At 39.2% G+C, this 23,135-nt stretch overlaps 1 protein-coding gene across 11 annotated transcripts in view; it reads right to left on the bottom strand.

The window, feature by feature from the left end:
* Positions 1 to 23,135, bottom strand: part of DOCK11 (dedicator of cytokinesis 11) — a 193,211-nt gene that overhangs the window by 94,354 nt on the left and 75,722 nt on the right. For all 11 annotated transcript variants that reach the window (XR_002824626.1, XR_002824627.1, XM_023734487.1 and 8 more), the window contains exons 11-18: positions 18,024 to 18,164; positions 16,584 to 16,796; positions 10,124 to 10,246; positions 8,528 to 8,610; positions 5,962 to 6,084; positions 5,701 to 5,777; positions 1,022 to 1,206; positions 864 to 929 (exon numbers count right to left, since the gene is read on the bottom strand). Coding sequence is in view for 9 of the 11 variants with exons in the window: in XM_023734487.1 (XP_023590255.1) it covers positions 864 to 929; positions 1,022 to 1,206; positions 5,701 to 5,777; positions 5,962 to 6,084; positions 8,528 to 8,610; positions 10,124 to 10,246; positions 16,584 to 16,796; positions 18,024 to 18,164 (1,011 nt within the window). In the remaining 2 variants the exon portion in view is untranslated. The remainder of the gene's footprint in view (positions 1 to 863; positions 930 to 1,021; positions 1,207 to 5,700; positions 5,778 to 5,961; positions 6,085 to 8,527; positions 8,611 to 10,123; positions 10,247 to 16,583; positions 16,797 to 18,023; positions 18,165 to 23,135) is intronic.

Raw genomic sequence — 23,135 nt, 5'->3', positions numbered from 1 at the left:
AATTTGAGCTAGCTAATCCTTAATTTAACTTAAGTTTCTCTGTGGAAAAAAATCTTTCAAAGGAAAGGGCTATTAAACATTGGACGACTTGAGTCGGGGGCATTCTAGTCTCTTTCCCTCGGTGGTTTGAATGTCAGATTAGTCATCTATCAGTCTGATTTAGGCTCAATCTAGAGAACGGGGGAGCCAGATAAACAGTTTGTGATGGCTACATGTTCTCTGAATTCTCTTTCAGGCCTCTGACTAATTGGCTACACAGCAAAAGTAAAAAACCAGCTATAAAGAGTAAAAATGTAAAGGCACTATGAAGTGACTACTATTTAAGGATCGCCATCTCAGATAATTCTGCGATTATGCTTTTCACAGACCACTAATCCAAGCTGGGAGGCACCACAGAGGAGAAGTCGTATCGCAGATCAAACCAGTCCTGCTCTGCTTCTGTCAGCTCAAAGCCTGTTCAGGTTTCAAGGAGGAAGAGTTCACAGTCCCCTGATGGTACCAGTATAAACTATCAGGTCATAAGAGAAAATGACCTTGTGACTGGGCATCACAGCAATGCAAAATCAAAGTGGAGCAAAACCGAAAATCGGATACTTCAATGAAGCCTACCCACTTTTAAAGCTATAGCTGCTCCCATCTCACTTTATTAATTATTATTTAACTGAACCCTCACTTTATTATTTATTATTTAACTGAACCCTATGTTATAGTTAATGTGTAAGAGAAGACAAAGAAAATATTACATTTGTGACTCTAGTACACTTTATTCTTCATGTTTAAACAAATTAAACTTACAGGATAAGACTACCAAGCACCAAAATCTCCACATCTACAAAAAATATAGGCTTATGAATAACACAAACCTTTAAAGCGCTAGCATCACTTTCGTCTGAATCCCGGAATTCCACACAGACAGCAATGTTCCTCGCCTAAAATGATTAATCATTCAGGATGAGTCACAAAATTAAAAGATTATGATTAACATTTTATGCTCCCAAGATGTATACTTTACACTATTTACCTTGGCAAATGTTTTCTGGCTATCGTATTTTAATTGCAAGGGATATACATACAGATGGTTTCTGTAAACAGTAAATGGGTAACAATATTTTGTCATTTCCGGAACAAACTCTTCAACTTCCACGGTAATATTTTGACAATTCTTTTCGAAAGGCTTCAGGGGCACGTATGAAGAACTAATACAATCTACAGTAGGAAAAAAAAAAAACAGGCATAAGACAATACAATTTAGTAATCACTAACGCATTTCTGTTTTTATAAAAATATACTATGACCAAATGGATTATGTTCTTTGAAAGAGTGATTTAAAAAAGCAGCATTTGTAGTGACAAAAAGTCATACAACCACTTTAAGAATCTAAAAGGACAAGAGAGTAGCCTGATTCAGTTTTTAGTGGAAACCTTGAAACCAGACAGAGATTGTTATTTCATTCCCAATGTCAACTGGAGTGATTTGCAAATGTACTACATCATAATTTTGACAAATTCAAACTCTGCAGAGAAATCCATTACATTTTTCCTCCTGTGCCTGCAATTTAGCTATCACTGCAAATTTTTATTGATCTCAGGGAAATAACAGTAAATTTAGGACTCCAATTAGTTCATGGTGGCTTGCTTTATAAAAGTTAACTGGGTGCAGGTGCAAAGTTTCACCTAAGAAATAATAGAAGGCTTTTGAAATGACAGATTTTAAGATGTGTTACCAATAATAAATTTGATATTCCAGAAGGTGAAAAATCCAAAGCCCCAGAGAAGTTGAGCAGCTTGTGTTACAGAAGTAGCCACTGTGATCAAGGTTATTCATATACTAAGGAGCCCTGGTGGTGCAGTGGTTAAGAGCTCGGCTGCTAACCAAAAGGTCAGCGGTTCAAATCTACCAGCTGCTCCTTGGAAACTCTGTGGGGCAGTTCTACTCTGTCCTATAGGGTCGCTATGAGTCGGAACTGACTCAAGGGCACCTACCAACAACAACAAGGGGCTCTAAGACTGCTGCAGGGTATTAATACAGAAGGGAGACCCAGGGAGAGTTGAACCTAAGCACCCAGTATTTTTTTGTTGGGTTTTTCTCTGATGATACAGATACATACTTAAATAGAAAATCTGGAGGTATAAAGGTGTCCAAAAATAACTGATCATTCACTACCCGGAGATAAATACTTGTTAACTAGTCTTTTTAAAAATAATTTATTATTTTATTTTTGTTGTTGAGAATACACACAGCAGAACATACAGCAATTCAATGGTTCTTCATGTGCAATTCAGTGACACTGATTACATTCTTCAAGTTATGCAGCCATTCTCACCCTCCTTTTCTGAGCTGTTCCTCCCCCATTAATATAAATTCATTGTACCCTAAGTTTCCTGAATTTCCTATCTAATCTTTCAGGTTGGTGTTGTTGGTTTGATCCCATATAGGTAGATCTTAAACGAACACAATGCTCAAGGCATATATTCTTTACTACCTAAGCTAAACTACTGCTTTAAGAAGACTTCAGGAGATGTTTTTGGTTTAAGGTTTAAGGATTATCTCACGGCAATGGTTTCCGGGGTTCATCCATCCTCAATGGCTACAAAAATTCTGCATTCCATGAGAATTTGAAATTCTGTTCTGCATCTTCCCCAGCCCCCATCAGGATTCCTCTATAGAATCTTTGATCAAAATGTTCCATAATGGTAGCCAGGCACCATCCAGTTCTTCTGGTATCATGGCAAAGGAGGCAGTTGTTCACGGAGGCAATTAGCCACACATTCCATATCCTCCTATTCCTGACTCTTCTTCTTCCTCTGTCTTGGAAGAAGTACAGCCAGAATGCTCCTTAGAAGCAAGGATGGCAAGACTACGTGTCTTACATACTTTGGACATGTTATCAAGAGGGACCAGACCCTGGAGAAGGACATCATGCTTGGTAAAGTAGAAGGTAACTGAAAAAGAGGAAGACCCTCAACGAGATGGATTGACACAGCGGCTGCAACAATAGGATCAAGCATAACAATGATCGTGAGGTTGGCACAGGACCAGGCAGTGTTTCCTTCTGTTGTACATAAGGTGGTTACGAGTCAGAAGCAACTCAATGGCACCTAACAATGACAATTGTTTGGTTTAAAGAACACTTCAGGGGATATTTTTGGTTTAAGGTTTAAAGATTATTTCAGGGAAATAGTTTCAGGGGTTCATCCAGCTTCAGTGACTTCAGAAAGTCTAGAGACCATGGTAATTTGAGATTCTGTTCTGCATTTTCCCCTTTTTGATCAGGATTCTTCTATAGAACCTTTGATCAAAATGTTCAGTAATGGTAGCTGGGCACCATCCAGCTCTTCTGCTCTCATGGCAAACGAGGCAATTTTCATTGAGACAATCAGCCACACATTCCATTTCCTCCTTCCATTCCTGACTCTTCTTCTTCCTCTGTTGCTCCAGGTAAATAAGAGACCCATTGTGGTGCCCTGGATGGCCGCTTGCAAGCTCTTAAGACCCCGAGCACTACACAAAAAACTAGGAGGTAGAACAGAAGCACTAAACACGTTACTAGGCCAATTAATTGGGATGTCTCATGAAACCATGTCCCTAAACGTCCAAACCAAGAAACCAAATCCCACGAGGTGTTTGGTTGTACATAAGCAGCCACAGCAGCTAACCCCCTTTTTTGTCATTGTTGTAAATCTATCACACACCTTTGCCTATTCAACTTCTCATAGGTGTATAACTTATTGAAAGCAATTACATTAATCATATTCTAGTCTTTTTGCACATTTTACATAGTAATAAAAGAGAAATCCTACTGGACATAGAACTTAATCCTGATTCTTCTGACATTTTTATCTAACATCTTATTCCATGAACTCCGTAAACAACAGTTTTAATGGCTGCCAGAAAGTTTCATGGTATCCGTGTACCATAATTGGCTTGGAGTCCCTGGGTGATACAAATGGTTAACATGCTTGGCTGCTAACCAAAAAGGTTGGTGGCTCAAATCCACACAGAGCTACCTTGGAAAAAAGTCCTGGCAATCTACTTCCAAAAAATCAGCCATTGAAAGCCCTATGGAGCACAGTTCTACTCTGACACACATGGGGTGACCATGAAACAGAACTGACTCGATGGCAACTGGTACTGGGTAACTGGCTTAACCAGACTGACGGTGTTGAACTCTGTGGTTGTTTTCAAGGTTTTCACAATATAAATAACATTTTAAGGAACATCTATAGGCATAAACTCCTATCCACATTTCAAGTTATTTCTTTAGGAAAAAAGAATCCAATCTACTCTTAGATGTTTTAAAATGTAAATTCAATGTCACTTCCCGGCTTACAATTCTTTAGGGGCTTATCATTGCACTTAAAATAAAATCCAGTCTTTAAGGAGTTACCATGATCTACACAAGGTCCTCCTTGGCCTGATCCTCCCTACTTCTCCTACCTCATCTCCCATCTCCATTGTTCCACTACCCACTACACTATACCCACACTGGCTTCCTTTTTGTTCAAACAAACCAAGCTTATTCCCACCTCAAGGTCTTTACATTTGTGATTTCTTCGGTCTGCAATGTACAATCCCAACCAACCTGTGCCAGCCAACTTCTCCCCTTCACATTCTGAGCTTAAGAGAAGCCTTCCCTGGACACCTTTTCTAAAGCAGCACACTCCTATCACAAGTAAAATTTACTCATTTATTTGCTTTCTTGTTTATTATCTGTCACTCCTTCTAGACTCTAAACTCAGTAAGTTTAAAGCACCTAGTAACTGCTCAGTGTTTAGTCAATAAATATTTATTCAGTTAATGAATGAACGGATAGATAAAATCCCAGAGTTGGAATGCCTTAGTTATGGACACCTATGGAAATCTACTGCCAAACTGTACTCCTACTCACATTATGTGATGGTACCTGGCCAAATCCCAGCCAGCATTAGATAGTGTCACTTTAAACATTTCTGTAAATATCATACATACACAAAAGCATCTAGCTGTTTTAATCTCATTACTGGGATTATTAAAGAGATTGAATTTATTTTTCAAATATTTACTAGTCACTACATTTTATTTCTCAAAAATTGTCTTTCAAATCTTCTGTCCCCTTTTCTCCCAGGATCTTAAGATTCTTGTCTGTAGAAATTCTCCTTTTTGATCCCTCAGTTGATGACAGAAATCTGCTGCTGTCAAGTCGATTCCAACTCATAGAAACCCTATTGGACAGAGTTTTCAAGGAGCGACTGGTGGATTCAAACCGCCGACCTTTTGGTTAGCAGCCGGGCTCTTAACCACTGCATCACCAGGGCTCCAACAGTGGTATAAACCCAAAAACCAAACCCGTTGCTGTCAAGTCGATTCTGACTCATAGCGACCGTATAGGACAGAGTAGAACTGCCCCATGGGGTTTCCAAAGAGTAGCTGGTGGATTCAAACTGCCGACCTTTTGGTTAGCGGCTGAGCTCTTAACCATTGAGCAAGCAGAATGACAGAAGCAGAAACTAAACCAAGACAAAAGGCAGCAGAAACTGATGGAGACACACCCACATCATCATATATTATATATGAAGCGGCATCTGATAAAATCAACTTAATCAAGTTACTTCTATCTCCATAAATATTCACCATGTAAATGTCAATGGAAATACTGAAAAGATAAAAACCTGAGAGTCAAACATAGCACTTAAGTTTTATTTCCAATATGCAAGTACTTACTTGATAAATCCACAGGAACACATTCTACCGTGATGTTTAGCTGCCCAGGAATAATCTGTAATTTCGTCTTCTCTGGCCTAGGTGTACAACAAGAATATTTTAGATTTTAAAATTATGACTACTAAACACATTGCTTACCCTAGGTCCAAACATAAAATTTTAAGTACTCGGTTTCTCCCGTATACGACTCACATTCATCACTTCAAGGAACTTACAATTCATCTATTATATTCATCTATCGCCGTAACGCCATATACTCACTTCTTGTATTCTGAGAGCAACTTGAGAATATCTTCATTAGAAAGCTTGCTACTGTCTTGTTTATACAAAGGAGAAAATTTCCCTTCCAGATCCAGAGAGCCTTGAGTATCTTTGAAAATGGGTCTAAAACAGGAACAGAAAGATCACTTTAAATTCTAAAGTACTGATAAACTAAAACAGGGTGTGTTTTGGTGGGAGTGTAAAATGATGAAACCACTTTGGAAAATGGTTTTGTAGTTTCTCATAAAGTTAAGTATACATCTACCCTACGACTCAGCAATTCCACTCTTAGGTCTTAACCCAAGAGAAATGAAAGTATATGCCCACAAAAAGACTAGTCCATGAATGTTCATATCAGATTTATTTGTTATAGTCCCAAACTGGTGATGACACGAATGTCTATCAACAAAGAAATGGATTAAAAAAAAAAATGGCATATTCCCAACGGGATGCTACTCAAAATGAACTACTAATACATACAATAACAAGGATGAATCTCAAAAACCTGTTGAGCAAAAGAAGTCAAACACAAAGAAAATATATACGGTATGTATCCATTTATATGAAGTTCCGGTATAGAGAAAAGTCATCTAGAGTGATAATCGGATCAGTGATTGCCTGGGGCAGGGCTGGGATGGCTAAATAGGCAAGGGTATGAGGAAACTTTCTGGGGTGATAAAAAGGTCCCAAATCGTGGTTGCGGTGGTGGTTATACAACTGTATACACTTGTGAAATTCATCAAACTGAACATTTCAAGTATGTGCATTTTATCAAATTTAAAGTATACCTCAAAGTTGAGAAAATTATATATTTAAGGAAATTGTACATGTAGACTTTCCCATATGAATTTGAATTATCCCCTCCCTCCCTCCCTTTCCTCTCCTCTCAGTTTTAAGTAGCTATTTTACTGCTAAAATGGGAGGTAATATACAAGCACCCAGCATACTAGAAAGGGCAACAGCCAGAAACACTTTTTCCTGGCAGAACCTCTGAAGATGGGGTTATAGACATTAGCCACTATGACTACTTCTAAGCATACCTCCTTGTATTTTCAGTAAACGGGTTTATCGTACATCTTTTAAATATCCCAGCCAAGCCTTTAGAGTAGGTTCCTGCTAATGCTAACAACCAAAACAATTCAGGGAAAAAAAAAAAAACAGCAAAATTCCTCATCAGAACTGGGGATCAAAGCCTCTGCTTTGAAGACTTTAGAATTAATTTATTTACAGATGATGTTTTAATAGCAGTTACTGCTATGACCAGAAAGGGAACACTATGGCAAAGTATTCTAGGGAGGGTCTGAAGTCAGGTGACATGGGTTTTGACTCCTGCTCGGCCACATACTGTGCGACCACTGGCAAGGATTATTTTAACTTGTGTGCCTGGATTTCCTCATCTCCAAGATGGGGATAATAGTGCCTACACCTTAAGAGAATACATATGAAGCCCTTGGACCAGTGCCTGGTACAGTGTTAGCACTTAATAACTGTTAATGATAACAGCAGCAATTGACTTTTCAGGCTGTGGCCATCAAAAAGCATGCTGACATTTACAAGTGGTACTTTAACTTTTAAAATGCCTAAATATACCAGCCTCCGTTATTTTTTGCCATTCACCTACCCTTGGCTATCTTTTTTACCAGTCTGCAAAACAAGGACAATGTGTCTTTTCATCTATCAACGTACAGTGCATTTTGAGACCTTCTAAAAATTGAAATGATTATAAATAGTGACAGACAGAGGAGTTAATTAACTTAGAATGTCCTACCCTTATGCTACTCACTAGCACCCACTGAACATAATTGATTGAATTATTCAGAACATGTTGCTCTTTCCCAAGAAGTTCCAATGAGCTGTACAGGCTGTACCTATAAACAAGCAGTGAACCTCTACTTCAAAGAGAGGCTAAGCAAGAAACATGTTCTAAGTCATCACTGTATATAGACTTCTAAGATTTGGTCAAAAAAATGTAATCTACCATAAAATATGATATAGACAGATAGATGGTAGACTGACTGACTGATAGACAGATAGCTAACACACACTTTCAAATATACCATCCCTGAAAGGTTCGCTGAATTTGTTCATCAGGAAGCAAGAAAATCTATTAATTAATTACACACTTGCAATTAATAACTGAATTCTTTGCCTTCTAATTTTAGTGCATTTTCCAGAATTATTCTATGATAGTTTTTCACAGCATAAACCCAACCAACTCTGAAATAGTGGGCATATTGTACATAACTCACTATTAATTTCTGGCTTTCCGGGAGAAAAAACCTAACACTTTAGCAAATAAGCTCTGCTTTAAAATGTAATCCAATTAAGTGGTGTCAGTCAGACCGGTAACTTAAGCCAAAGAAAATTTTTCCAATGCAAGACATATGAAGAAATGACCAAATCTTTGATACACAGAACATTCTAAAAGAAAGAAGTCTTAACATCCCTAGGGTCCCCAGACACAACTGGTCTGCCAGAAACAGACTGTTGAATGCTGGTCAGGGCAAGAGCCTCCAACTTGACATCTGAGAGTAAAGAGAAAGGTCAGGATTCTATTTGTACAAACCTGGCAGCCCAAGCAAAGGGCATTCTGTATTGTCCAAGCCGGCTACACACATGCTTAGCTGTCTTGTGCACCTTTTGGGCCGTCTAAGGTCAGAAATAAGAAGAAAGGTTCATATTTCTTTAAACTGCCAGGAACACACAGAAAAATAATTCCCCAACTTACTGATACAAAACATCAAAATTCTAGAAAAAAAGAAATAGCTACAAATAAAAACAACATGCAACAGCTACCAACTTTTCAAGACAAAAGTATTTCTTAAAGGCTTGGTGTTTTCTCATTAACAGAGTCTAGAGTCTTCGTCAATGTAGCAGAAGACTGGCTAATGAGTGAAGGGAATGTTTTGCACCAAAGACCTTAACCAGGAAAGTTTTAAGTAGCTTTCACATGTATTTGCTTTCACATCCCAGGTAAACCCTCGTCATTCTTGGGAGAAGCTTGTTATGGATACACTTGGTCTTTTTACACTCAAGAAAAGGAACAAGTGACCAAGAGTCAATACAATTAGTCTAATGTGGGCAGGAACTGCTGTTTGCACAGGCACTGAGCGATGACAAAGCAGATAAACTGCCTATGGAGTCTAAACGGTCTGTGAAATGCTGGCTGGATGCTTCTCCCTAGGGATGCTGAATGCTGAGGCTTTTACCTACATTGCAAAGACATTTTATTCCCCCACAAATTAGTCACATGTCTCCTCAGCATCTTCCACTTAATAAACACTATTTGGATACATGAGTAAATGCCACGTACAACAGATCAACTCTTCATAAATACTCAGTAGCTGGAGTGCTGTTAATGAACTGCGTCATAAAAACTTCCCTTCTCTGGGCCTCAGTTTTCTCAGTAATAAAATGAGGGGGAGGGGCTAGATCGACAGATTCCAAACGCTTGGAGGACATGGTCCGGAAATCTGGATGATTGATGGAGGGTTGCCAACTCTTACTTTTGCCACTCAAGGAAATAAAACAAAAAAAATATTTAAAAAAACCCTACTATTAAATATGCTAACATTTCATGACAGAGAGGTTTAACATTTAAAAATAGGAAGAACAAAATCCTCAGACTAAAGGACAGCCTTCTAATTGAGTACATTTAGTTTGATGAAACACTCACTAGCTTGTCTTTATTTTCTTTACTTCACCACATACAGGAGTAAATATGGGTTATGAATCGGCATCTGGGAATCACAGGACTGGATCATCTCTACCCTCCCAGCTCTGACATTCTAGCGTGGTACAGGTGGCTGGGAGTGAGAAAGAGTGGCTATTGGCAAGGATTTGGTGTCAATTAACAGATGTTGCCTAAAAGCCTTTAGCTTATTTTCAGGAGCAGAAATCAGATTGTCATAAACAGAACATACATGAAAAGGAAAAAAAAAAGACATGTTCAAAAACAGTACATGAAAAGGAAAAAAAAAAGACATGTTCAAGCTGTAGCATGCATACTCATGTAGTATACAATCTTTTCAGAATATATAACATGCTCAGAAAATACGTTTTTCTCATCCTAGGGGTTCACTGATAATGTAATTTAAAATATCCATAAAAGGCAAATTCTACATTATAAACTAAAAGGCTCACAAACAATCTTTATAAATACCTTCGCTGGGTCTGAATTTTTGATGTAGGGTTCCGCACAGTGTGTAATGTTGCCCTGTAGGACTTTTTCAATTCGTGCAACTAGAAAAATTTCAGGATGTGGATTTGTCACCGAGAAAATGCCCTGTAAAACAATTGCTTCCATTAGACTTTTTTTTTTTTTAATTTTATTTAACCACATACATACAGTTGTTTGGTTAATGATTCCTACTAGAGTGTTTAGTATAAACCAACCAACCAAACTCGCTGCAGACAAGTTGATTCTGACTCATGGCAACCCCACGTGTTAGAGTATTACTGCTCCATAAGGTTTTCTACAGTGTTCAGTATAGAATGTTGAGTGGTTAAAGCCCTCGACTGCTAACCTTTTCGGTTAGCAGTTCAAAACCACCACCTGCTCTGTGGCAAAAAGATGTGGAAGCCTATTTCCGTAAAGATTTAGAGCCTTGGAAACCCCATGGGGGTAGTTCTACTCTGTCCTACAGGTTCCCTGTAAGTTGAAATGGACTCGACGGCAGTGGGTGGGTTGATATTCAACATAGGATCATATCCTGTTGTTGTTAGTTGCCGCTGAGTCAGCTCTGACTTATGGCGACATTATATATAATGCAACGAAACACTGCCTGGTCCTGCGCCAGCCTCACAATCATTGCTGTACTTGAGCCCACCGCTGCAGCCACTGTGTCAATCCATCTCATTGAGGGTCTCCCTCTTTTTCGATGACCCTCTACCCTAGGACCCTAGAATTAGATAATATTTCTTTGCATACAGTTTTCAAAGCTCCCAGTGTTCCTTTCAAAATGGATTTTACTTCTTCTCAACAATTTCACATCTATTAGTCCCAAAGTACAAGTCTCACTATTGCTGCTTAACCTTGTTCGGCTCAGTTTGCAAGATGCAGTCCAGGGCTTCGGACAGGTGCATTCAGGTTCAAATCCTTGCTGAGAATTTGCATTTCTAACAAGTTCCTAGCTGAGAATTTCCATTTTTAACAAGTTCTGAGGAAGTTATACCTAAGATTCACTTGGAGATCTTGTTAAAATGTAGATTCTGATTCAGTATGCAAATTATCAGCAGGGGTTCCAACCAGAGGGAACAGGTTTATAGCCCTGGTGCATTCTTTGACCTAATGAATACAATGTGCATTGTTTGACTTAATTGACATGTACTAAAATAGTGTGCATCTCTCAAATGCATATGCATGTAACTCCAGAGTAGTTCACTCACATTTAATTAATACTTATTGCAGCTAGGAAACCCTGGTGGCGTAGTGGTTAAGTGCTATGGCTGCTAATCAAAAGGTCGGCAGTGTGAATCCACCAAGTGCTCCTTGGAAACTCTATGGGGCAGTTCTACCCTATCCTATAGGTCACTATGAGTCAGAATCGACTCAAGAGCAACAGGTGTGGTTTTTTTTGTTTGGTAATTGCAGCTAAGAAAGAAGAAAATTTTACTGCTCTGTGTAACAGAAAAAAGAAATCATGCTATAGAAAATGTTCCTTTGTTGATGTTAAAAGAGCTCTGTTGCTTTCAATGGAAAGGTAGGGAACAGAGGATCCCAAACGTTTTGTCCCCATACACTTTATTTAAGGGTATCCATGAAGACACAACCAATGTTAAAGCAGTTTTCTTTGAATGTATGCAGAACACTCATGTCATCCCCTATCCAATTAGGCTCCTTCCAAATAGAATATCCTCTAAATAGCCTGTTAGCTATGTCTGCTATTTAAAGGAGCACCACACAAACTGATTGGAGTGGAAAAATCCATCACTGGGACTCTACCAGGTTTGATTTTTCTACTTGGTATATTACCAACTGTGTTAATAAAGTGCTTTCCAATTTTCAGAGTTTCAGACACATTATCTCATTTGTTCCGGATAGAACATTTTAAAGTAGACAGGGCAGAATAGAAAACTGAGTGTAAGAGGCTAAAGACTTCCCCACCAAGTCCAACAGCTTGTAACCAGCTAGACAATGGCTGATTTGCCTTTCAATCCCCAAGCAGCAAGCATGGAACAAAGTGGTTAAAAACTGCTCAGGAGTGAAATTTCCTGGGTTCAAATTCTGGCTCCTCCATTTATGGGTTTAGGCAAGACATGACTGCCATAAGTCTCAGGTCCCTCATCTATGAAATGGGGATGATGATAATAACAGCTATTTTATAGACTTTTATGGATTTAAATAAAATAATGCACATTAGCTACCTGGTTACTAGGGTGGTCCAAAGTGTCTCAAAGTCACAGAACTTGACTTCTGGAACTGCCGGGAACATGCCGCTAAAGCTATAAGAAGCGGCTGGCAGAATGTAGGCTGAACAGTGCATCCTGAATGCAGTCTTACGCTTACTAATTGCCATGTATCTGTACTGGATCTTTTTCATGCATTCTCCCTCATTTAGATTTATAGAAACCCTCGAATGCAAACACTGCTACATAGACATTTTTAAGATTAGGGAACTGAGGCTCAGGTTTTGTAGCTTACTTAGAATTACACAGACAGTTAAGTGGCTGAGAAGGATAGAAGCCGGGGCTTCCAGACTACAAAACCTATGCTATACTGCCTCTTAGCTTTGGGGCACATCCATCTCTCATCTCACACAAATAAGGCTGGATTAGAAGAGTAATAATGATTATTATCACAGCTAACATTTACAGAGCACTTATTGTTCCCGATTCCCAGTACTCTAGGCATTTCCCCACAATGATGCCAACAATGAGTGTTATGCTTTTAAAGTTGTTGATGAGAGCCAACAGCATGTCATTTTCACTTGTTTGTCACTGATCTAAGCTGTACTGAGTGGACATGGTGTGCCTGACACAATGCTGAGTGCTTTCTGAGGATAACACACCTCGTTTGCGCTCATAACAGCCCTTGAATGCAGGTATCATCGTTACCTTCATTTTACAGATGAGGATGCTGAGGTGATGTTCATTTTTAACTAATCAGGGATTCCGGTGTGGGAAGACACTTCCTGGGAGCTGTTTTCCCAGCAGCTTTCTGCTCTCCCCCTGACCCCAGAGTTCAGAAGGGTAGCAGACAGAGCCCAGGAATCCTGTGTGGGCAGGAAGACTGGCCCTTTAGGACAGGTTTCTGGCCTAACCACCATTCCAACCAAGGATGCATGGCTGTGCCCGCCACGGTGACTCTTACCCACTTCTCTGCCCCCTCCCTCCAGAGAACGGATCATGTTGGCGCCACCCAGCCCCCAGCACTTACAAGCCTCCAAGGCATGGCAGGGCATGTGGTAGGGGGCGTCTACACCCCTTCCCTAGCCCAACAACTACCGCCTGCTGGTTAGGTGCCCACAGAGCCACAGGTAGACAAACCCTCAAGAGTCAAGCAGCCCCCTCAACACCTTTAAACCAAGGTCACTCAGGGTCCAACACTGGGGGCAGAGTAGACCGAGTTCTGTCAGGGCATCTGGGAACGAACCACCAGGCAACTGAGAGTAAAACAAGTGGTCACATTGGCTGTTTGGTGTCAGGGAGGTCAAACCATTCTGAGATGGACACAAATTTCTCTTTTCCTGTGGACATCCTGTTGTTCCTCAAGAAGCTCCTGGAGAGCATGATTCTAGGGAGCCGGAGGCCTACAGCAGCCTCCAAAGCTAATCTACCATATTGCCTCTCTCTACAGATAACACAGCTACTTGAGAAGTCTTAGGTCTAGAAGGGACAGAGCTGCCAGACAACCCTTTCTGGGAACACTGGGGAACTAGGCTATTTTTCTCTCTCTAGGGTGACATGGGAAGTAGTTCAGTATAGAGGTCAAAGCCTGGGCTTTGGAGCCTGCTAGATCTAGGATCACCTTGGACAAGTCATTTGACTGCTTAACACCTCAGTTTCCTCACTGTAAAGTGAGGATACTAACAGTACCTACCTAACCTTACTGGGTTGTTGTCAGGATTAAATGACTTCATACAAATAAAGTACCTAGAGAAATACAATGGCAATAATAACTGCTCACCAAATTGTTGTTATTGATTGCTGTAGTAAAAAATCAGTAAGTATTATAAAATTAATGAGATAAGATTAGTGTTCAGATCTAACTTTTAGACTCACTCCTACACGGGAAAAAGTTGAGGAAAAAAACTTCTTGAAAATAAAATGCTCACTTCCTGGTATCTTTAAATGATTTGAAAAAAGGTACAGAATTAAAGCCACTTGAAGGCCTCCTTCAAGTCCAACATCTTCTGTGTGGTCCTCTAAGTTAATTCCTGACCACTGACCCCTCCTCAAATTCTAAACTCCTCTAGTATCATTGTGTTATGTATTTCAGCACTTAATCATGTTCTGTATAGTACTGTCGCCTGAGTTCTGTCAAACAGACCTGGGTTCAAATTCCACCTTCACCACAACGAGCTATGTAATGGTGGGTAGCTTACCTAAACTCTTTGAGCGTCAGTTTCCTTATCTATAAAACAGTGATATTTGTACCATTTCATAAGACTATCACAATTACCATGAGACAACAATGGACAAATACTAGCAGACAGGAAGTATTAAAAAAGTGCTGATTTTCTCCCTGACCTCAATTATACACTGGATGAAACCTGAAACCACAATTCAAACTCCTTGCATCAAACATACAGCTGATAGTGATAGGGAACCCAAGGTTGAGTAAGGATATTGTTGATGTGTTGTGAGATTGTTAACCATTGTCACAGGGCAACATTTGCACTAACTGTTAAATGAGAAACTATTTTGTTCTGTAAGTCTTCATCTTAAGTGAGAATAACAGCACAATTGGAAGAGCGTAGTCAATGTCACTGAACTGTGCATGTAGAAATTTCTGAAACGGTGTATCTTTAGCTATGTGTATTTTCACCAAAAAAAAAAAGGTTGAGAAGTTAGAGGGTTGACATGTTATGGGGTTGTTAACCAATGTCATAAAACAATATGTGTACTGAATGTTTAATGAGAAACTATTTGTTCTGTAAACCTTCACCTGAAGTACAATAAAAAAAAAAAGGAAAAAAAATACAGCTGAGTACATTCAAGTAATACAGTAAATACATCATTGGCTTAAAATGACTTATTCAATATTCTGGGGGAAATTTTTTTAACACATAATCCAATAGCAGGCTCTCAAATAATATTCTACTTGCTCAACTTGTCTTTTAGAAGCATATGCCATCACAGAAGTGAACACTGTAGTCTAGATAACAAAATAAGGAGCTATAGACAATGAGGTACAACTGGGGTTGGGGGGAGGGGAAAGCTAACACAGAACCATACTCCCAAAACGGTAGTGACAGCACATGGAAATTTTCCCTACCATTTGGCAATCTGAATCAATGAACATGTCTGACCTTGAAAACCACACTGCTGGGAATTTACTCTAAAGGGATAATCCAGCAAATGAGATAAGATGATGCACAAGGATGGTCAATGCAGTGTTATTTGTGACATCCAAAAAATAGAAATATCCTAATTAGCTTAATCAATGGAATACCATGTTAGCTGGTAGTAATAATGTGGCTCATCTATACATACTGATATAAGACGTTAACATGTATTTAACATGTTGTTGTTAAAGGAATGAAGTAGCTATAAAATACAATGACTATGATACAATTTTTATATGAGCATACATAATAAGTATGTATTTAGATATACAATAGAGATATCTGGAATTTCACTAAAATGTTTATAGTTACTATATACAGGTGATACTTTTTACTTTCTTCCTTATACTTTTTTATTGCTTGAATTTTCTACGTAAGTATACACTTAATCTTTCTAATCAAGAAAAAAGTTACAACATTTTTATTTTGGGAAAAATAAGTCTCCTTAAAATGTGGGCTGCTTTGTTCTTATACATCTTACTATTTTAATTTTATGCCACAGTGTAGTTTCCTTTCAGCTGCAGAGGTCTAGAAAGAAGACCATCAACTCTGCTCCCCCTAACTTCTTATGGCCTCCAGTCTGGTCAAAATACCAGGGAACTGTTAGGGTCTTTTTAAAGGGGGTTCTTCGTACCAGATAGGACAGAAGAGAGTAGCATTACAGTTATGACACAACCAGTTCCCTTCTATTGCTTTTAAACTCCCGTGACAATGTGTATAAACAATCTTTACACGTCCTTAAAATTATCTAGGTCATAATGGATGTGGGAATCAGAGATGTGTAAGTTATTATAGGGCTATTATTTCTTCAAACCGTTAGGGAACCTAGTAGCTTGCTCAGAAATAGGCACATGCGGGTGTGTGTGTATATCAGCATTCCATCTTACAAATACTTCCTTTGGGTATCACATCATGGTCCCATTGAAAATGCTGCTTCACCGATGTATTACTAGCATGTTTGTTGGTCTCCTTCATTCCCCTCCAACTTCAGTCCTCTGAAAAAAATACCTGCAGACAGACTTTACAAGAGCTGCCTGAAACCATGAAAAAAACCCAAGGGTGCTTCTGCTTCTTATTCTGAAAGTGCTACAAAGGCTAAAGATTATTCTTTACCTGTTTTATGTAGCGTAACTGAGATTCACCAATTCCATGAATGAAAGACTCAGGTGAAGAACCTTTTAGGTTTCCCTCGCTGGCCAGTTGAGCTGAAGGGACCAACAGCATTTCACGGACAGATGGGGGATTTAAGTCTATGTGGAAGTCAGCTGAAATTTTACAATTGTTCTTTACATCAAATACGGCAAGATTGATAAAAAAGGGTTCAACCTGAAAATGAATACAGTTACATTTTAAAACTACTGTAATACTTCTTGGGTATTGCGGGGTTCAGTTAGCAGGGACACACATTGCAAAATAATTTTTTTTAATCACTCAAGCTGCTGTGATTACAGTTCCTTTCTGAGTTCAACCCTTAGCTAAAACTGCATTATGGTTCGTTTGCATATAAGAAAGAGTATTCAAAAATTAATAGACTTTACCCAATTCTGGCTTTGATCAAGTGTAAATAATTTCACATGTTATAAATTCAAAATACAACACTGAGCAGAAATCATAAGCTTATATTTAAAGAACATCAATTGCTCAATGAATGAAATTTAATTCTCTACACGTCTATTGAATCTACCTAAAAAGATGATGCCAATATTATAAAGCAAAAATGAATCTTCATTTTCGCTATGTTATAACTTACACGACTATACATTTCATGCAAGCTAGCATCAATCAACATCAAATTACTTGACAAAAGCTTTGCCCCATCAGCAGTTTTGGAAGACATGCTTCCTCTCTACAGATGGCATTTGAAAGCTGGTCACAAAGAGAAATCTCATGCCAGATGGCATAAAGATTAACCCTTTGCACACAGAAAGCCTGCTAGTGCATTTCAGGCAATCTGTAAGAGAATTCAACATCACTGTTGGTATTTTTAAATGACAAAACTGGGACCAAAAATTAAAGGTGAACATAAAATACAATCTCACTGAAGATTTTACATTTATAGTTTCAAGCATTTCTAAGCAACTCAAATAATCTGTGACAGGTGATAATCAGAATTTTCTCTGCGGAACAAACAGGATCCCACTCGATGAGAACAGTGAGTGAGCCTAGGGGACTGCACAGCATCTACATTCAAGCATAGCTCTGGTGTTTCTTAGTCATGGATATGAATTAGTTTCACAGAAGAAAACACAACCTCTGGTAGAATTCACAAATTTGAGTATTTTCCAGGTTCTGGGGACATGCCTCTCTTGAATGCCAAGAGCCTACCCTAATCTGCTATTCTGATTAGTTAAGACTTTCATGAATTCTGTAAAGATGAAAATATATTCATATTTTGGTAAAAGAAAGAGATGGATGGAATTTTTCCATGCCAAATTTATCATACTATGTAGAAATGGCAATTTTCATCCAATAAATTAGTGCTCCGCTATTTAAAAAAAAAGGCATTTCCTTAAGCACTGATTCAATGGAGGTAAACAAAAAGGTCATACATACATTTGTGGGTGGTCCTTTTGCATTGTCTCCAACTTGACCCAAGATATTAAAAGTTAAATCATGGCAATTTACCAGGAAACGCTTGTTACATTTTTCTTCAAATGGCTTGATATCAGGCTCAATTCCTGAAAAGTCCAACCTCTACAAAACAGATAATGAATCATTACCAAAAAAAGGAGTCATTAATGTAGACCTACAAGTAAAAATCCATCACTCATTTGTGAGTTTTTTGTACCGAAATGGCTTTTGTGTTGCTGCAATGCTGGAAGCTATGCCACTGGTGGACAGGTTTCAGTGGAGATTCCACAGTAAGAAAGACTGGAAAGAAGGACCTGACGATATACTTCTAAAACAATTGGCCAGTGAAAACCTTATGGATAGAAGCAGAACATTGTCTGATATCGTGCTGGAAGATGAGGCTCTCAGGTTGGAAGGCACTCAAAGCACGACTGGGGAAGAGCTGCCTCCTCAAAGTAGAGTCGACCTTAATGACGTGGATGGAGTCAAGCTTTTGGGACCTTCACTTGCTGATGTGGCATGACTCAAAATGAGAAGAAACAGCTGCAAACATCCATTAATAACCGGCACATGGAATGTACGAAGTATGAATCAGGGAAAATTGGAAGTTGTCAAAAATGAAATGGAACGCTTGAAGAAAGATAGCCTACGCATAGTGAGCTAAAATGGACTGGTACTGGCCATTTTGAAACAGACAATCATGTGGTCTACTATGTCAGGAACGACAAATTGAAGAGAAATGGCATCACATTCATCGTCAAAAAGAACATTTCAAGATCTATCCTGAAGTACAATGCTGTCAGTAATAGGATAATATCTATACACCTACAAGGAAAACCATTTATTATGACTATTACTCAAATTCACACACCAACCACTAATACCAAAGATGAAGAAAACTGAAGATTTTTACCAACTTCTGCAGTCTGAAATTGATCAAACATGCAATCAAGATGCATTGATAATTACTGGTGATTGGAACGTGAAAGGTGGAAACAAAGAAGGATTAATAGTTGGAAAATATCCCTCTGGTAAGAGAAACAACGCTATAGATTGCATGATAGAATTTTGCAAGACCACCGACTAATTCTTTGTAAGTATCTTTTTTTAACAACATAAACAGCGACTATACACATGGACCTTGTCAGATGGAATACACAGGAATCAAATTGACGACATCTGTGGAAAGAGACAATAGAAAAGCTCAATATCATCAATCAGAACAAGGCCAGGGACCAACTGCAGAACAAACCATCAATTGTTCTTATGCAAGTTCAAGTAGAAGCTGAAGAAAATTAAAACAAGCGCACGAGAGCCAAAGTACAACCCTGAGTATATCCCACCTGAACTCAGAGACCATCTGAAGAACAGATTTGATGCACTGAACACTAGTGAGGAAAGACCAGATGAGTTGCGGGATGACATCGTACATGAAGAAAGCAAAAAGTCATTAAAGACAGAAAAAAAAGACCAAAATGGATGTCAGAAGAGACTCTGTATCTTGCTCTTGAAAGCAGAATACCTAAAGTGACTAGAAGAAATGATTAAGTAAAAGAGCCGAACAGAAGATTTCAAAGGGTGGCTCAAAAAGACAAAGTAAAGTATTATACTGAAATGTGCAAAGACCTCAAGTTACAAAATCAAAAGGGAAGAACACGCTCAGCATTTCTCAAGCCGAAAGAAAAGAAAAACTTCTAGCCTCAAGTTGCAATACTGAAGGATTCTACTGGGAAAACAATAAACGACTGAGGAAGCATCAAAAGAAGATGGAAGGATTTGTCTTCCGGTATGGGAACAAAAAAAAAAAAAAAGATGGAAGGAATACACAGTCACTGTACCAACAAAAAAAAAAATTGGTTGATGTTCAACCATTTCAGGAGGTAGCATATGCTGAAGGAAGAAGTCCAAGCTGCACTGAAGGCACTGGGGAAAAACAAGGCTCCAGGAATTGATGGAATACCAATTAAGATGTTTTAACAAATGGATTCAATGTTGGAAGTGCTCGCTCATGTATGCCAAGAAATTTGGAAGACAGCTACCTGGCTAACCGACTTAAAGAGACCCATATTCGTGCCCATTCCAAAGAAAGCTGATCCAAAAGAATGCGGAAATCATCAAACAATATTATTAATATCACACAGAAGTAAAATATTGCTGAAGATCATTCAAAAACGGTTGTAGCAGTACATCAACAGGTGACTACTAGAGATTCAAGCTGAACCCAGAAGAGGACATGGAACAAGGGATACCATTGTTGATGTCAGATGGATCTTGGCTGAAAACAGAGAATACCAAAAAGATGTTTACCTATGTTTTACTGACTATGCAAAGGCATTCAACTGTGTGGATCATAAATAATTATGGATAACGTTACTAAGAATGGGAATTCTGGAACACTAAATTGTGCTCATGCAGAACCTGTACATAGACCAAAAGGCAGTCATACTACAGAACAAGCGGATACTGTGTGGTTTAAAGTCAAAAAAGGTGTAAGTCAGGATTGTATCCTTTCACCGTTCTTATTCAATCTGTGTGCTGAACAAATAATCCCAGAAGCTGGACTAAATGAAGAAGAACACAGCATCAGGACTGGAGGAAGATTCATTAACATCCTGTGACATGCAGATGACACAACCTTGCTTGCTGGAAGTGAAGAGGACTTGAAGCACTTACTGATGAAGATCAAAGACTATAGCCTTCAGTATGGCTTGTACCTCAACATAAAGAAAACAAAAATCCTGACAACTAGATCAATAAGCAATAGCATGATAAATGGAGAAAAGATTGAAGTTGTCAAGGATTTCACTTTACTTGGATCCACAATCAACACCCATGGAAGCAGCAGTCAAGTAATCAAACGACGCATTGCGATGGGCAAATCAGCTGCTAAAGACTTCTTTGAAGTGTTCAAAAGTGATGATATCACTTTGAGGACTACGGTGCACCTGACTGAAGCCATGGTATTTTCAATCGCCTCATACGCATGCGAAAGCTGGACAATGAATAAGGAAGACCAAAGAAGAATTGCATTGGGCAAATCTGCTGCAAAAGACCTCTTTAAAGTGTTAAAAGGTAAAGATGTAACGTGGAGGACTAAGGTGTGCCTGACTTACGGATTAAGGTTTAAAGAGGATCTCAGGGCAGCAGTTTTGGGGGTTCATCCAGCCTCAAGCTTCATATAATTTCTTAATTTCAATTTTATTTTGTATCAAATGGAAAAGTAAATCGTTAAGAAGTTGGTGAAGAATATTGAATATACCATGGACTGCGAACAAAACAAACAAACCTGTCTTGGAAGAAGTACAACCAGAATGCTCCTTAGAAGCAAGGATGGTGAGACTTTTTCTCACATACTTTGGACAAGTTATCAGGAGGGATCAGGCCCCAGAGAAGGACATCATGCTTGGTAAAGTAGGGAGTCAGTGAAAAAGAGGATGACCCTCAATAACACGGATTGGCACAGTGGCTGCAACAATGGGCTCAAATACAGCAACAATTGTGAGGATGGTGCAGGACCGGGCAGTGTTTCCTTCTGTTGTACATAGGGTTGCTATGAGTTGGAACTGACTCGACTGCACTTAACGACAACATAAGTAAAAATGGCAGCTCTAGTCATTCTTCATTTAAACTTTTTTGTACACTCAACAAGGCTTTGTGGATCTCTTGCAATAAGGTTCAAACACTGATGGCAAAATCTTGAAGGGGCATGATGAGAGTCTGAGATAAGTCAATGTCAAAGTCACAAGTCAGTGCCATGTCCTACAAAGCCCTAAATGTCATCACTTCCTAACTCCCCCATCCCTCAGAACTCATCTCCTACCACTCTTGCCTTTTCTTCCCCTCTCTGTTCTAGCCAGGAGCCCTGGTGGCACAACGTTTAAGTGTTTGCTGCTAACTGAAAGGTTCGCAGTTCTAACCATCACCTGATCCACAGGAGGAAAGACCTGAAGATCTGCTCCTGGGAAGACTACAGCCTTGGAAACCCTATGTGGCAGTTCTATCCTGTCTTATAGCATCACTGTGAGTTGGAATCAACTCGAAGGCACACAACAATTCTTCCAGTCACACCGTCTCGCTCCCTTAAGTATACTCTCACCTCAGGGCCTTTGCATTTGCTGTTCTATATCAGGAACCTATTCCCCAAGATAGCTGCCTAGCTTGCTCCCTCCATTCAAGTCTCTGATCATTTGGCACTTCCACAAAGAGACTTTCTCTAACTCCCTATAAAACTTCATACTTCCTGACAGTCTATGCCCCCTTTCCTTGATTTATTTTTCTAACATTACTTTTTTTTAGTTGTTCACTGTACAAACAAATGTCCCATGACGGCAGGGAGTTTGTTTCCTCTGTGAGTTATGCAGGAGGCAAAATTGACAGGAAAGCGAGTGGGAGGTGTCAAGAATAACGCAACAGCCTCTTACTGGGGAGACTGGGTAGATAGTGATGTTATGAAGTTAGCTGTGAAATAAGAATGAATAGCAGATTTGGGGGGGGTGAGTAGAGATGGTAAGTTCAGAGTGGGACATGTTGAGTTTCAGGTGCTGTAGGTATGTTACTGGAAAAATGGGAGAGGGCTGGGTTGGAGATCTGGATTTGGGAGTGGGCAGCATCTAAGGTGAGAAGGCTGACAAGGGTGGAATTCTGGGGACCACCTACATATAAATGATGAACAAAGGGAGAGGCGTCTACCTAGGAAACTAATAAACACTGGGTTCAACTTCTAACAGAGCTGGGGGATGTACCCTGGCTGCCATAAAAGATGTATTTTTTAAATGACTGGTATTTCAAAATAAAAAGTGAAAAATACCTTGGGAGTCAAGGAATTCCTTTTAGCAGAGGAAGATCTGTGCCTCCTCAAAGAAACTCCTAGAAACCTCCTTAGCTCTCAAGGCTCAGGCAATCTAAGTTCATCTGTTTATTTTGAATGTCTGAAGAGGCTTTTATTCTGTTCATAAATGGGAAGAAAAGTATAGCTTGTGAGACAACTTGCTATACTTTCATTAGGCCAGAGACACAGTAGACGGGAATTGATTGGGTGAATCCGAGCAGAACATACTGCCAAAAATGGAAAACTCCAGCCAAGAAACACAAGTT

The sequence above is a fragment of the Trichechus manatus genome, unplaced genomic scaffold (genome assembly GCF_000243295.1).
Source record: "Trichechus manatus latirostris isolate Lorelei unplaced genomic scaffold, TriManLat1.0 scaffold00068, whole genome shotgun sequence".
In the NCBI taxonomy this organism is placed as follows: domain Eukaryota; kingdom Metazoa; phylum Chordata; class Mammalia; order Sirenia; family Trichechidae; genus Trichechus; species Trichechus manatus.
The sequence above is the reverse complement of the archived record's forward strand: the minus strand, read 5'-3'. Positions and strand labels throughout refer to the sequence as shown.